The sequence below is a fragment of the Sarcophilus harrisii genome, chromosome 1 (assembly GCF_902635505.1).
Source record: "Sarcophilus harrisii chromosome 1, mSarHar1.11, whole genome shotgun sequence".
NCBI lineage: Eukaryota > Metazoa > Chordata > Mammalia > Dasyuromorphia > Dasyuridae > Sarcophilus > Sarcophilus harrisii.
In genome coordinates this window covers 475,952,002-475,969,024 of record NC_045426.1, presented here as the reverse complement: position 1 = coordinate 475,969,024, position 17,023 = coordinate 475,952,002, and the positions used below count along the sequence as shown (strand labels likewise).

The 17,023-nt window shown below is 37.0% G+C and overlaps 1 protein-coding gene across 1 annotated transcript in view; it reads left to right on the top strand.

Annotated features, from left to right (window-relative positions):
• Positions 1-17,023, top strand: part of SPIDR (scaffold protein involved in DNA repair) — a 538,726-nt gene that overhangs the window by 502,916 nt on the left and 18,787 nt on the right. The window contains exon 17 of the mRNA XM_031946429.1: positions 16,436-16,529. Coding sequence (XP_031802289.1) covers positions 16,436-16,529 — 94 coding nt within the window. The remainder of the gene's footprint in view (positions 1-16,435; positions 16,530-17,023) is intronic.

Genomic DNA, 17,023 nt, shown 5'->3' with positions numbered 1-17,023 from the left:
GAAAATTGTGCCATAATATATGATTTTGCTGGTAGAAGTAAAAATGTAATCATAGCAAGGTCTGTTTATAGCTAAAAGGAAGAAGGGACTTTTTTAATTGGAGAAATAGGCATCCTCTTTTCCTTTTTTTCTTTTCAAACATTGGATTCATTTATGTCAAATTTGTTTTATATTTAATAGATATAACAAAGCCAATAAAAATTAATTTTCACAGGAAATTTTAGAAGATTTTAGACATAAGATCTGAAGATCAATGGACAAGAGTGTAGACACTCAGGGTGTATATATATATATATACTTTTAATTTTTTAATTACTGATTCTTTTCATTTCTTCCCCTTCAAAATGTGTACTCACTTCCCTTAATTTCTACATTTTATTTACTATTCATTCACCCAACAAGTATTTCTTCAACATTTAATATATTTTCACCATTGTACAAAGTGTTTCTGTGCCTCTTCTTCAGCTTGGTCCACTAACTGATTAACTGGAGAAATAATTGTAAATCATGTGCTATGCATAACAATGGGTGTGTTAAGGTACTAGAGAGATACAAAAGAAATTTGATTCAATAATTCTATCTTTCTAGGGATTTAAAATTGAGTTGAGTCCACAGGGCATACTCACATTCAATGGTTAAGTTCAAAATATTTTCAGTTCTTGGGATCAAAGAATGGGAAAATCAGTGGGAGCTATCGCAATCAAAACTAATTTTTCTGATTATGAAGTTCATATGCTTTTTCTCATCTGTTTAATATTGTGGTAAAAAGGATTTCATTGTTATGTTTACAGAGTTATATATTATTACGTTTGTAAAGTTTTGTGTTCATTTTTAAGAGGCTAGGTAGGACTGCAAAGATCACAAAAATAGTAACTATTCATGTAGTACCTAACAGTGCTCCACCAAAATAGAGTTGTAATAACTATGCTTATTCTATTAATTATTTATGTCTCTCCTCTGACACTGGTCCCATCTAAAGACCCTTATTCAGACCCTTATCTCCTCACTCGATGACTGCAATAGCCTGTTGGTGGGTCTGTCTGCCTCAAATCTTTCCCCTCTCTAATCGATCCTCCATTCAGCCACTAAAGTGATTTTCCTAAAATGCAGGTCTAATCGGTAAACTCCAGTGGCTTCCTATTGCCTCCAGAAGCAAAACCAAAATTCTCTAGTTGGTTTTGAAAGCCCTTCATAATCTATCCCCCCTCATCCCTTTCCAGTCTTCTTATATTGTATTCCCCAATGCATACTCTTAAGTCTAGGGACAGTGGCCATCTGGTGTTACATAAAAAAGACTCTTCATCTCTTGACTCTGAGCATTTTTCTAACTATTTCCCATACCTAGAATGCTCTCTCTCCTTCACTCTGACTACAGACCTTCCTTGTTTCCTTTAAGTCCTAACTAAAATCTTTCTTCCTACTGTAAACTCTTCTCAACTTCTCTTAATTCCAGTGTCTTCCCTGCCTTAGCAATTTCTTATTTATCTTGTACATAGTATCTTTGTACACATTTGTATGTTGTCTCTTCCCTCCCCCCTGCATTTAAATTGTAACCTAATTGAGAGCAGGACTTTTCTTTTGTTCTTTTTCGTATCCTAGTGCTTAACACAGGGTCTGGCACATAGTAGGTGATTAATAAATATTTATTGAAATTAATTTTAATAATGATGACAATTCTGGTGCCTACCATGTAAATATCTCCAGACAGAATAACCCCAGGCAATACAAGCCAAAAGAGTTGTACTCTGTTATATATATAGGATAACTTGTGATTCAAGACAATTCCAGTAATCTTGAGTTGGAAAATGCCTTCCAAATCCAGAGAGAGAACTATAAATACTGAATGTGGATCAAAGCATAGTATTTTTATCTTTTGTTTGTTTGCTTACTTTTTCTTTCTTGTGGTTGTTTCCCATTTGATCTGATTTTTCTTGCACAACATGACAAATATGGAAATATGTTTAAAAGAATTGCATATATTTAACCTGTATCAGAGTACTTGCTTTTTTTGGAAGGAGTAAGGTAAGAGAGGAAGAGAGATAAAACTTGGAACACAAAATCTCACAAAAAATGAATATTGAAAACTATCTTTATATGTATTTAGAAAAATAAATACTATTGAAAATTTTAAAAAAAATTAAATTGAGATTTCAAGAATCTCAATATGCACACTTCCTTTATGAAGTTTTTTCTGACATCTTCCCCATCTCCCTACTATAAATGATCTCCCACCCCCAAATCTCTCATACCTCTTTATTTGCCTTTTTTCACAATTTGGTTTATATTATAGTTATTTGTGTATGTAGACTAAACTCTGCTCTTCTAGTAGACTGCAGGTCCTATGAAGGTAGCAGTTGTTATTTTCTATCTCTGCATCCCCAGGATTTCTTGTCCTAAATCTGATATATACTGGCTATGTGACACTGAGGAAATGGCTTCATCTCTCAATGGTCTAGGAGGTTGTCTAAAACTAAACTGCAGAGAAGATTCTGACCTATATTGATAGAAGGGATGTCTTTATCCAAGAGTCTTTTATACTAATGAAGTCACAGCTCTAATTCCTATCCCCAGGACTTAGTAAAATAAATACCTTGCACATAGTAGGCACTTGGCAAATGATGAACTGAATTTCAAATTCTATTCTTTTTATTTATTAAATCACAAGAATGGTCAATGTCTCTCACTATGAGTGTTGGCAAATGGCAGAGACTTTCAAAGGAATTTTATTATGGGTAGGAAAAATGAACTTCAGATTTTAAAAGGAGTATTTTTTACACTATGATGAAACTGCCCTTTGAGTACTAAGATAGTGCCAGTGGTTTGTTATTTTTGGCAAGGCTTAGTTTAATGCATGATTAAGTCTTCTTTCCACTTGAGCTATATTCTCTACTATCTGAAGCCATAGACTGCCTTCTTTAAGTAAATGACCAGAAGGAGAGTCTAACCTCAGCCTGACTCTGCCCTTTGTAGCCCCAGGGAATTCCTGATGATCCATATATATCATAATTTAAGTCATAACTTATTTTTAAGCATATAGACAGAGGATATCTATATCCAGCATTTCAGGAAATGTTGAACTTACTTATAAATATTTGTGACTGTTACTAAATATACTAATTCCCTTGATGAATAAAAGGCCTTGGGAGTTAAAGCTGTTGCCATTAGTGTCAGATTTTATATGGTTTTCAATATTATCATCCCTCTGCAATTCCAAAGAATAAGTAAGACCTCCCATTTGTGCTCAATTGACCTGACTTGGATAGACCATGGCAATGTGCAGCTTCATCACTGAGCAAGGTACCCTCCTATTCAGTCGTTTTTTTCATTCATGTCTGATTCTCTGCAATCCCATTTGGGATTTTCTTGGTAAAGATATTGGACTGGTTTGCCATTTTCTTCTCCTACACATTTTAAAAAAATAGTCTTCCTGATTCTAAGCCCAGTACTCTATCTACTGTGCCATCTAGCTGTTCTTTCTTACCATATCTCTTCTTTTTTACTTTTAAGCTTGTTAGGTACTTTAGGCTGTGGTGTGAAATTGATAACTAAGACTATTATCCTCTTCAAAATAAGGTGGTGTGATATAGAAAAAATATAAATTTTCCAAGACTCTACTTTCTGACAAAGCTCACATGGACTTTTTACAAGTTCAAGCAAATAAGATAGAAAATGACAGGGGCAGGAAGGTTTGGTGCTTTCTCCACCCTCTCCCAAACTTTCCTGTTTCTTTAAGGTTATCAACATCAGTATCATCCTCAACTCCTCACTCTCACTCAGAGCTCTCCCATCTGTATTCTTTTCTTCTCTCACATAGATAAATGTCTCCCATAGACATTTTAGCTATGTCTGACTTTTATGACCCTATTTGGGGATTTCTTAGCAGATATACTGTGATAATTTGTCATTTCCTTCTGCAGCTCATTTTACATATGAGGAAACAGAGGCAGAGTGATATGACTTGCCCAGACTCACGCAGCTAGTGTTTGGGGCCAAGTCTTCTTGACTCCAGGCCAGGTACTCTATCCACTGCACACCTAGCTGCTTCAGTCACACAAGTAATCACCTAATTAAGTCAGGCCCTCAATAACCTTTCACCTGAACTCTTACAATAGCCTCCTAATTGTCCTCCCTAGCTCATTTCTCTCTTCTTCAATGTATCCTCCACATTCACTACCCAACTACAATTGTCATTTTCCTAAAAAATGACCCTGTTATCCCCCTACTCAATAAACCCCATTGATTCCCTGTCACTTCTAGGATCAAATATAATTTTTCTTTTTATGCTATAAAGCTCTTTACAGTTTGGCCTCAAGTCACTTTTCTCATTACACACTATGACTCTTCTGCACTCTTTGGAGCAGCCGAATAGGCTTTATTTATGTTCCTCATACACAACATTCCACCTGTTGCCCCAATCCTTTCACAGTGGCTCTCCTGAAATGCATTCCAACCTCATCTATACTTAGAATCCCACGTTTTTTTCAGGCTTCATCTCAAGTATAGCCTTCTCCCACATGAAGCCATTTCTAATCTCCCAAACCTCTGGTGCCTTACCTGCCTCCACCAAAATGGTCTCATATCTGTTTTGTATTTACATGTCTCCCCCAATAATATGTAAGCTCCTAGAGACCAGAGATTACTTCCTTTTATCTTTGTCTTCCCTCCTCTGTGCTTGGTACAGAATAGGTGCCTGATAAGTAAAAGTTGGTAATCTATATTCTTGTGGAAGGAAGCTAGGATTTTTGGGCTAGAAGAGACGCTAGAAATCACCTGGTCTAACTCTCCTTAAAGAGACCAAGACCAGAACCAAGAAACAAAAATCAAGAGGGTTGAATTCATTTGCTCAAAATCATATTGATTTACATAGCAGATTCTGCAGGTGAACCCAGATTTTCTGATGTGAGTTAGTGCCCTTCTTTTGCTTTGAGCTGCCTCTTCTAGGTAGAGCCAGTGAGCTATTGTTTAATAATGCATTAATCAATCAATCAATAAGCATTTATTGAGCACCTTCTGTGTGCCAGGTAAGTACAAGGGATATTAAAAGAGGCAAAAGGCAGTCCTTGCTCTTCTGTTGTCGCCTTTTCCCAGAGTAGTGTAGACTCCTATTTGTGGCTGGGCTAATTCTATTTGGTCTCTTTTCTTTCTTTCTTATTTTTTTCTTTTCTTTTCTAATTCTGCTTGTTAAATATATTGTAAGCAAAAAAGATTTTCTTTGGCCATTGGTCTTAATGTTTTTTTTTCTTAATCTCTTTAATTAAAGTAACCCAAAGATTATCACTATCCTTTCCTTCAAGAGTTATATTTAGGTACTGATAATGGAAGAGATGAGCCCCTATCCCAGGAGTGCTCTGTGTACTGTTTATTTTAGTTCTACAGGGAAATAGGATTAAAGTGCACTCACAGAGAGTTTGTGATTAAAAGTTATGGGACTTGGATAGCAATACTTTAACAAAGTTGCCCTGAGAACAAAGCTTCTTTAAACAAAGTTGGACAAGGGTTGGAGGCTTTGGAAAAAGTCCTGTTATTTGCAAGGGCTGAAAAGGAAAGATAGCAAGTGGCACTGTCTCTGGTGGAGGCCTGGTTGGCAAGAGAGCTATATACCCTTGGGGCTGAAGATGAAAATGCTACTTAGATAGGCTGTGGTAATGTGTAATTTCCACTATCACTGAGCAAGGAACCCTTCTGAGAGAGGCAGAAATGACCCCTGCAGTGGGTCTACCAAACCCTGCTTTGTTGGTAAGAAGGAAAGGCAAGGAGTATGTGTCCTACCATAATGTAATAATAATTTGTGCCAACTTTGATTTCTAGCTCCAACAAAGTAATAATTTCCGAAATAGCAGCTAGTTGGTACAGTGAATAGAATGCCAGTCCTGGGGTAAGGAAGACTCATTTTCCTGAGTTCCACTTAGTAGCTATGTGACCCTAGGAGAATCACTTAACCCTGCTTACCTTAGTTTCCTCATCTGTAAAATGAGCTGGAGAAGGAAATGGCAAACCATTCTAGTATCCTAGCCAAGAAAACCCCAGAAGGGATCACAAAGAATTAGACATGACTGAACTATAACAACAAATAATTTCTAATAATAAAACGTATCATTGGAATGCTTCCTTATTGTTAACAAACTCAATTTCCACATCTATAAAATGAGCATAATAGCACCCACCTCCCAGAGTTTTGTATGAGATTGAAATGAGATAACACGTGTAAAGAGATTTGTATACTTTAAAGCACTATGTAAATGCTAGGTATTTTATTATCATGGTTAAAAATCTTAGAATATTGACTTGTAGAGGTGGACCTAAATTTTTGTCATGTGCTCATGAAAAGTTGTGTGTAAATCATTTGGATATTTTGAAGATTTGATGATTTAAATGGTGGGATGGCTCTCTTCATCAGTGCCCTTTACACCTTCTCACCTTCTCTGAGGTGAGAATCCCTTCTTCTGAGGGATTCTTTCCTTTCATTAGTTCTCCACAAAAGATTCTTCCTTTTGCTCTTTTAATATCTTTGGGTACTGGTATTCATCTATTATTTATCATTTATAATTGTTATGTGACTGATTCTTCTTCTTTTCTAGTCAGATTTCTCCTTCATAATGTCTTCTATTTCATTTCTCACCTAGAATATTGTTAATATGCTTCAGACTTTCCATTGATCTATAAGTTTGACTCTTCTGAGATACTATTATTCCATGATTCCCAACCATTGAACATCACCGGGAGAATGTTCATGTTTAAAGGATGTGTTTGTCACAACAAGTAGTTTGGGGTCAGCAAAAACACTTTTGCAATTTTCCAAAACTAATCCTCTCCATTAACCTATTCTGATGAAAGGTAACCTTGGATTCTTAAAAGTTATCCCAGTGAAACTCAGCTCTTGATAGGTTCTAGCACATGAGAAGACTTTGAAGAAGGATCCAGTGTAATGCATTTCTATTTTCCAAGAACTGATTTGACTGAATTTGAAGAGACTCATGCTGGCTTTAGGGCCATGAACATTTTTAGCTGCAGTAACTTTTAAAAATCATCAGTTAACTTATTGAACAACTGGAATCTAGTCTAATAGAGGGTCTATACACATTATCAGTTGCGATTCTTGACATAATTCTGGGCTCATAGAAGATTTATGTATATGAATATATATACTAATTTAAAAACTGCCTGTCTAACCAGTTATCAAAGTTTGGGCAAACTGAATTTTTTATTTACTTTGTCATCATATAGAACACCAAACTCTTTGATGTTGCTCTATTTCACTAGGGTGACTTTATGGCCTTATTTCTAAATGAAATGCCATCAAAATTTCATAATCTGAATCTAGCTGCAAGTATAAGTAGAGTAAATAAATAAATATTGAGTTATGAAATACCATTGTGAATTTGCCTAGTAGAATTATCATTTCTTTATATTTTTGTATTAATGTTTTTTTTTTAATCTTGAGTTTTCTTAAGAATAAGGCACACCAGAAAATGCCCAAGGAAATACCTAAACAGTGAGCTTTTGATAAATTGTACTGAAAAGATTTCTAGTGGTAAACCAGAGCTCCCAGATATCATGCATCCAAGCCCACTTGTCACAAGCCTATGCTCTCTATTCCCATCTCCATTTAAGTAACATGAGATAAGTCCCACCAACCACATCTGAAGGTTGCCATTTGTATGCTCAAGTAGAAAAGGTAAGAAGCAGGGGGGGGGGGGGCCAAAGACTCTGTGGGTAGGTGGAGTGTTACTAGGGGGAAAGAGACAAAGACAGAGATGGAGAGATTTTGCATATACATAAATATGTTCAGTACAATGAATATTGACCATAACAGAATGCTCAAAGAAGGGTGAGATCAGTCAAGATTTCTAAAAGAAAAAAGCATTTAAACTGAATATTGAAAAATGGGTAGGAATAGACAAACAGAGCTGAATAACTAATAAAAAGTTTGCAGCCAATCCCAACTAGAAAGTTGTTCAGATGTTATGTAGGAGGGCTTTAAAAAAACATTTTTTGTTAAAAAAAATTTTTGATTTTTCATTTTTAGATTTTGTCATCATTATAAAACCCCTTGAAACCAACTTGTTGGCCACTGGAGTTAAGTCAATCAAATGTGCAAACACAGCTGTTATCACAAAGTGTACCTCTGCTTAGGCAGGACTACAGTGCTGCCAGATCTCCTGATAAGAACCAGTCTAACTAGGGATTAAAAAAAAAAAACCAGCCTCAGCTGCAAAATAGCAAACCAAGATTGGTCATACCACCCACTCCTTAACTCCCACATCCAATCAAATTCCTTGGCCCAGGCACAGACTTCCATTGAGTACAAGGACTCTGAGCCTTCACCCTACAATTACTATCAATGACTTTGCCAAAGCTATCCCAGATTTAACTCCTTCATGTTAACTGTGATACATTCATTAGTTAAATTTCATTTCATTTATGAACTGAGGAACCATTCTTCCTTCCTTCCATCCCTTCATCCTCTTTCTTCTTCTTCCCTCCTTCTCTATCTCCTTGAGACCCTAACAAACCCACTCTCTATGGGCTCCTTGTGGTCCTTTTTTACAAATGCCTGGGGAATCCACAGAATGGACTTGGAGCTTTCTAGCAGTAACCTAAGGGTATCATAGTATATTTGAGGTGGAAGAGACCTTCAGCCCCTTCATTTTGTTAAGGAAACTAAAGTTACCATAGGAAAAGTGATTTTCCCCCACAACGGTATACAGGAAATTAGAAGTATTACTTGGCTATATAACTCCTACCTTCTGACTCCTGGACCATGTTCCCTTCAATGTACCACACTACCAGCTTCCTGTCTTGATGTTATGGGAACCACAGGACTCTATTAATTTTAGTGACTTGCTCAGTTTTGGAACATTTGCCCTGGACTGGGCCTGAAAGATACCAATGGAAGTCAATTAATCTGTGACTAGTTCAGAGACACTTTTAAAGATGGTACCTTATGGAATCATTGTCAGTGGAATGTTATAGTGAATACTAATTGTATTCTGGGGAATTATTGATATTAGTATACCTAAAATTTAATTATTTTCTTTTTCTTTCTAAAATTGATTTAGTAGATTAGTATAGCAAAAATTTTCACTAGACTTGGATTCAGTAAATTTTGGTTTGAATCTCAACTCTGCTACTTTACATCTGTGTGAGTCTGGGCAAGTCATTTTACCCTGTTTGCCTCCATTTCCTCCTCTGTAAAATGAACTGCAGAAGGAAATTGGCAAACCGCTCTAGTATCTTTGCTAAGAAAACTCCAAATGGGGTCATAAGGACTCGGACACAACTGAAAAATAACTCAACAGCAACAAGGTACAGAATGAACATTGTTGTTTGTCCTTCATTCCAGAAGACTGACTATGACATCAAGGGAAGGAGGGCTGTGCAAGGTCACTAACGTCATTTTTTTCTCTAGAACCATCTGGGTCCAGTAGCCAGATATCGATCTGGAGATGACCCTGGATACAATGGGAGGCCTTGACCTTTTTGAGCTAAGGTCTTCAACTGGTCTCAATTTGACTGAGACAACCACCCATTCAGTGATTAAGACTGGTTAAGAAAGAAATGAGGCAAAGCATGGCTCTTTTTTCCCTCTATCAAAAATAAATAAATAAATAAAGGAATCAATCTAGGAGGGGGAAAATCAGGGTTTCTGGCCAAAACAACTATTGCTATTTACATTCACTTTGGTCTTTGTTTTGGCTTTGATATGTGAACATAGGAAAAAGTGAAAAGCTTTTCAGAGAAAATTTTAAACTTAATCTAAGTTCCATTATAGGTCAAATTGGCCTAATTTCATAGGCTGTAACATGGTGTGATAAAAAGTAGGTATTCATAAATTCTTACTGAATTGAAAGAACCACTAGCCCAAGAATCAACTTAGCTGTGTGATCTTGGGCAGCTTACTTGCTGCTCTGAATCCCAGTTTTCTTCTCTATAAACAAGGATGATAACAATACTTCCCCTACCTACTTGCCTAATTGTTATGATGAAAATGTTTTGTAAACCTTAAAGGTCTACAGAAGTATGACAGATGCTCAGTTACCCTTTTTCTGCTTTGTATTTATTCTTCAAGCTAAAAGAAACCTTTTAATCCAATTGATATTTTTAGGCATTACCCATCCTGTAATGATCAATATCTGTATCTACCCTAAGGTATCTGATTATTGTTTACTGTTGATAGTGATATTATTAGCACTTATTTCTTCCTTTTCCTCATTATTTATAAGCATTTATAGTAACATTTTTGTTTCATAATATTTTAATTTAGCATTCCTCAAAGGATGAGAATAATATTGTTTTTTTTTCTCTTACACATGAAAAAAATGAAAAAAAGATTTAATTTAAAAAATATGTATTAAGTGCCTAACTGGGTACAAAGCTTTATGCTGTGCACTGTGTGTCTACAGGTATGGTCTCTGCCCTCTGGGAACTTATAGTATGGTAAAGAAAATAACACACAGACACACACACTACTCTTATAATTAGTATGCCTTATAGTTACTTATCTGTGTATTTAAGAAATTCCAAACAACCTACTATGTGAATTCCAAGGAGACAGGTTGTTATTAATAGAAAAAGGAGGCTTTCTTTTTAATCAGGGAGGCCTCTTGAAGGAGGTAGCATTCTTCTTGTTTAAAGGACAAGAGGCATCTGGCAGGTAAAAAGGAGAAAGTAGGATATTCTGGGCATAGGAGTAGTGAATGCATACAACTCAAGAGACAGGGAATCAAAAATATTTTTTGAAAGGCTTTGAGCAAAGCAATATGAGATAAGGCAGAGAAGGAAGTCACTAGACAGTAGGGTGCCCTAAATACTAGGCTAAAAAGATTGAACTTTATTTAATAAACAATATTGAAACATTGAAGATCTTTGAGCTCTAGAGTGATGGGAATACATATGGGGAATGCAACCAAATAGGGAAATTTAGTCTTATTAGAAAACTATTATTGACCATTTTAAGCCAAGGTCTTTAACAGGTCTCAGTCTGACCGAGACAATCATCCGGTTAATGTTGGCTAAAGAAGAAATGAAACAAGGAATAGCCTTTTTTAGCTCAGTCAAAAATGAGTAAATAAAAATTAAAAAAGAATCAATCTGGGAAGGGAAGATTTTCAGGGTTTCTGGCCAAAGCAGCAACTATTGCTATTTGCATTCACTTTTTGGCTTTCTCGATAGATGGGACGGGGGTAGAGATGAGAGAATTTGGAACTAAAAATAAAAAAAATTTAAATTAAAAAAAAAAGAAAGCTATTATAATAATCCAGATAGATTTTAGTGAATGACTTGGTAACTGACTGGATGTGAAAAATGAAGAAAAGAATTGAGTCCAAAAAACACCAATATTTCAGACACTAGGAGACTAGATAAATATTTGGCAATGCTCCGAAAAGAAATACTGAAGGCAAAGGGTGAAGCAAGTGTTCCTAATAGTAGCAGAGCTTGGGACAAGCTCATTTTGAGGTACTGGTGGGACATATAGATGGAATGTTCCTTTAGCCAGTCATTCAGATATATGGGGCCAGTACTTAGGAGCAGCATGGATTTAATTATCATCTCTATGCAAATACATCTCCGTCCTTAGTCTTTCTGCTGATATCCAAGTCACATCCTCAGGTGCCTCTTGTCCAACTCAAAAGTTGTTCTGTAGGCACCTAAACTCATTATGTCCAAAATGGTACTGAAATTCTCTCCCTTTCTGAATTTCCCTATCACTTTTAAGGGTGCTATGTCTACCTAATCACCCAAACCTTCATCCTCAGTATCATCCTCATCTTTTCTCTCTTATTTACCTCAAATATCCAATCCATTTTCAACTCTTCTCATTTCTACCTTCACGACATCTCTGACACATATTTCCTTCTCTCTGCTCATAAAGCTACAAACCTAAGGTTTATACCAATTCTTGTCTGAGATACAACTAGCCTTCTAAACTATTTCATAGCCTCAAATCTCTCCTCCCTTCAAATCATCCTCCACTCAATGGCTGATCTGATTTCTCCAAAGGGTAGTCTAATCACACCATTCTCATTTAATCAAGGACTTCCAGAGGCTTCTCATGACCTCCAGAGTCAAATATAAAGTTTTCTGTTTGACATGTAAAAGTCAAAAAACTTCCTAACTTTCCAAACTTTTCATATTTTTCTATCTTCATTCTGTGATCTAGATTATTTGAAATGCCTGTCAGGGATCCTCAAACTTTTTAAACAGGAGGCCAGTTCACTGTCCCTGTTTGGAGGGCCAGACTATAGTAAAAACAAAAACTTTGTTTTGTGGGCCTTTAAATAAAGAAACTTCATAGCCCTGGGTGAGGGGGATAATCGTCCTAAGCTGCCGCATCTGGCCCACAGGCCATAGTTTGAGGACCCCTGGCCCCTAGATCATTCATGCCTGGAATTCTGGGACCCCTGCTTCTTCATCCTTCTTCAAGACTCAGCTCAAATCTCTCCTTCTCCACAAAGGCTTTCCTAGTTTCCATAGTTATTCCCTTTTCAACAATCACCTACTCTGTATATATTTTGTATGTATCTAAATATTTAAACCATATCTCCCATTAGAAAATATGCTGAGGGTAGGGATTATTTTTGCCTTTCTCTGTATCCCTCATGTTAAAACATACTAAACATTTAATGAATGCTTTTTGACTAATCAGGGGGATGCCAGTATTTAATAAAAATAACAACATTTATATAGCACTTATATATAGTAAATGTTGTGCTGAGCATTTTGTAATTTCATCTGATTCTCACAACAAACCTTGGAAGTAGGTGCTATTATTATCCCCATTTTACAAATGAGGAAACTGAGACAAACATAAATTAAGTGACTTGTCCAGAATCATTCAGCTAGTCAGTATCTGAAGGCAAATTTGAATTCGGACTTTTTTTTTTTTTTTTTTTTTAACTCAGGTCTTCTTAACTCCAGGCCATCTCTATCCACTCAACCAACTATTAGAAGTTGGACCATTGCCCCCGTTGTGAATTATAAGACATTGCCTTCCTGCTGCAGACTGGCTGAACTTTATCATTAGCCATTGTTGACTTTAGTCTGCTTTTCATCCTAGTCTTACCCATTTGAAGTAGTTTTGCAAGTTTAATTTCATTAATTAGTGCAGCTTTTCCAAAATCAGAGACTATTGTTCCTGTAACATCCTCCAACTCTAATTTAATAATATTCATTCATGTGTGTACTGCATGATTTATTTTAATTGACAAGGCTGACTTCTTGTTCACAATCCTATTGTCTGCTCTCCAGATCAATTCCTTCCCCTTATTTTCCTCAGAGTAAGGCTGCTTGTCCACCACAGTCACTGAAAAGGATCCTACTTCTTTCTGTTTTCTGAAAAGTTGTACCACATTTTGCATTTTCCCTTGTCTTTTACTAATTTCAATACTTTCCAACAAAGGCAGCATATTTGTTTGCTTTTTTCCTATTTTTTTTTTTTTTTGGCCAGTGTGTAAATAATATCCAGAAATCCTCTAACCCTTTCTTGTAACATTATTGTGTGAGTTAAGGTTTTCCTCATTTTGCCTATATGGGAGACTTCATTGGTTCAGAATATGCAGTAGGGAAAGTACATGATTTTACTGGATGTTCATAGAGTCATGGCTTCCAGGAAGCAGGTAGGCTTTTACTCACTTAACTATGACATGATAAGCTCTGTTCCCATTTTGTGGGAGAAGGAAATAGCAATGAATTCTGAGTGAAAATGGCAAGCCCAGCCATTTTCAGGGCTGTTTATCCACTTGTGGTCTCCACCTTGACCAACTCTCATCTGTGGCTCCAAGAAACTGTGCTGTGGCCACATTCCAGTAAACTGTCTTGGCAGATGGGCTAAACTGGGTTGAGGGTTACCAACAGGCCTCGATTCTGCTAGGGAGTCAAGGAATTTAGGGTGAGAAGACTTTCTCTGCCTGAATAGGGAGAGAAGAATAATTTGTTCCAGTGGCAATGAAGAAAGCTAAAAAAGCAGGCGCTGTGAAGTGAGGGCTAGAGCTTAATCAGGCATCAGGGACCCCAAGGTTATCCACTTCAGGCCAGACTCACCAGCTGCTTGACTTTTGTCCTAAATGGACTCTGATGACTCAGGAAGAGAGAGTGACTTTGTGTAACTCTGCCTCCACTTAAACCCAATTCACCAATTTACAGATAAATTAAGGCATCATCCCATGATGTCCCTGATCCTCTTGGAGAAGGAACAACAAAGGATCCCAAGTGCTCCTAAGTAGTTTGGTCGCATTTGAAAGGTCAGCTAGTTGATGTAGTGGATAGACTGCCCTTCTGGAATTCAGCTATGGTCTCAGACACTTCATGATGTGCTGCCCATGGAAGCAGCGTCATAGACACTTTACATTGCCTCAGATTATAACCTCTAACGATAGCTGTGCCCAAGGCCTCTGCCTTGGACTCTCTTCTCTTTTCCCTTCCTATGTTTTCACTTGATGATCTTATCAATTCCCATGATTTAAATAATCAGCTCCAGACCAATGATCCTAATATATAGTAAGTGCTTAATTAATACTTGCTGATTGATTTTTCTAATCCCTAATAAATTTCTGCCTCTCCCAGAATTATGTGGAAATAGAAGAATGGATCATTTTTCTCTTGTCCATTCTCCATTCTCTCTTGTCCCTTTGGCACCAATGTGCAGAGCCTATAAGATCCCATGCTATAAAGAGAAGAAAATAGGCAGTTAAGGCTAGACCAAAAAGTATTGTAGAAGGAAATAATATGTAAGAAAGCTTTAAATGTTAAACATAGGAGTTTATATTAGATACTAAAACTAAAAGGGATCTGTGAGGAATTCATGGAGTAAAGAAGTAATGTGATCAGACATGTACTTTAGGAAAACCACTTTGGTGACTTTGTGGAGGATAGATTAGAGTAGGGGTAGACTTGGGACAAATTAGTAAGCAACTGAAATGTTATAGGAAAGAGCTAATTAAACCTGGACTAAAGGAGCTGTTGTATGAGTCAAGAGAAGGGGATATCTTTGAAAGAAATAGGAGTAGCAGTGAGTAAATTTAGCAACTGATTGGATATTGGGGTTGAATGTGAGGATTTAAGAATGACACCAAAGTTCTGAAATGGGTGACTAGAAAAATAACAGTCTCCTCAAAAGGAATTGGGAAGTTCAGAAGAGGGGGTGGGTTTTAGAAGAAAGACAAGGACTTTTGTCTGTCAAACTATTGAGATTGAAATGCCTTTACGATCATCCAGTTCAAAATATACAGCTGTTGGTGATCAATGGGACTAAAGCTAAGGGGAAAGATAAGGGGGGGAGAGGGAGAGAGAGGAGAGAGAGGAGAAAGAGAGAGGAGAGAGAAAGAAGGAGATTTTCACTGAGGCCATAACGTTTGATGAGTGATCACCCTGAGAGTGGTTAGAGAGAGAGCCAAAGATAGAACTTTGGGAGATACCATAGTTAGTATAGTTAATTAGACAGGACACAGATAAAGGTTCAACAAATGAGACTGAGAAGGAACTGTTGCAGGGGTCCTTAAACCATGGCCCACGGTCAGACACAGCAGCTGAGGACGATTATCCCCCTCACCCAGGGCTATGAAGTTTCTTTATTTAAAGGCCCACAAAATAAAGTTTTTGTTTTTACTATAGTCCGGCCCTCCAACTGTCTGAGGGACAGTGAACTGGCCCCCTATTTTAAAAGTTTGAGGACCTCTGTGAGGCTTAAAATTAAACACAAGAGAAAGCAGTTTCATGAAAACCCAGAGAAGAAAGTATAACAGGAAGAAATGGTCTGCAGAGTGGTCAAGAAAAGACCAGTAGATTGGCAATTCCAGGATCATTCTTTACTTTGAGGAGAGCAATTTCAGTTCAGTTGAACTTTCTTTCAAAGCTTGGCTTCAGTTCCATTATCTATATGAGGTCCTTCTTGATCTTCTCCCTTTCCAGCTCTTAAAGCCTTTACCCCAAGGGTGTGCTTGTAAATTTTAACAACTACTCAGGAGGAGGGGATAAGGAGGCGGTAAGGAAGCAAACCTGTGTTCAGGACATTTTTTTTTTTTTTTCAGTTTAACCTGCATTGTTAACATTTTCTCCATTATGTTTTTAAATCTAGACAATCAGCCAAAAAAAAAAAAAAAAAAAAAAAAAAGAGAGAGAGAGAGAGGAGAGAGAAAAAAACCAAGCCTGGATTTGTAATATTTCCCAATACACACTAAAGTATACTAAAATTAAAAGTATAATAATTGGCTCCCAAGAGCCAATTCAAGCTGGCTCCAATACACTGTAGACTCCACCCCTAAAAATTACCTTTTGTTTTTCATATATACATGCTGCTTCCCCAGATAGAATAAATTTTTTTGAGAGCAAAGATCATTTCCTTTTTTTCTCTGTATCTATAGGACCTAGCATAGAGCCTGGTACATATTTGGCATTTAATCAATGCTTGTCAATTGCTTATTTTTTTAATCGAGTATAGGCATTGTGATTGGCGTGAATGAGAACACTGCTTTTTCTTGGCCTGTATGTAACAGATGTGGCAATGGGAAACTGGAGCAAGACCCAGAAAACAGGTAAGAACCAGTGTGTACTGTTCTTTCAAGGCCCTCTCTAAGAGGCACTCAGTGTGGCAGGAAGGAAGTCCAAAAGGAAATTGGAAAGACAAATGTAACTCCTGTCCTCCTCCTTCTTTCTGCCAAGGGCAAGCCCCATCCTGCCTGAAACCTCTGACTCCCCAAAAGCCAAGTAGATTTCAGTATGGTTATCAGGAGCTATCTATAGGCAGACACAACCTGAAGTGAAACATAGCTTGTGAAATAACTAAGCTTCCAGTGGCCCCTGGAAAAAACTCTGATCCATTTTGGGTTCTGTCTCAGCAGCAAGGGGATACTGCTATTTCTTAGGGCTCCTCCTACCTGAAATATGGGGGAGGAGAAATTGGGATGTTTTTGTCCTAAATACCAGTCATTTATAATCAGCCAAGAGGATAAAGGAAAATTGAGGCCAGAAATGAGCGAGTGAGAAAGCCTGATGGCTGTACAATTTGTCCTTTAGGGAAGAAAAAAAA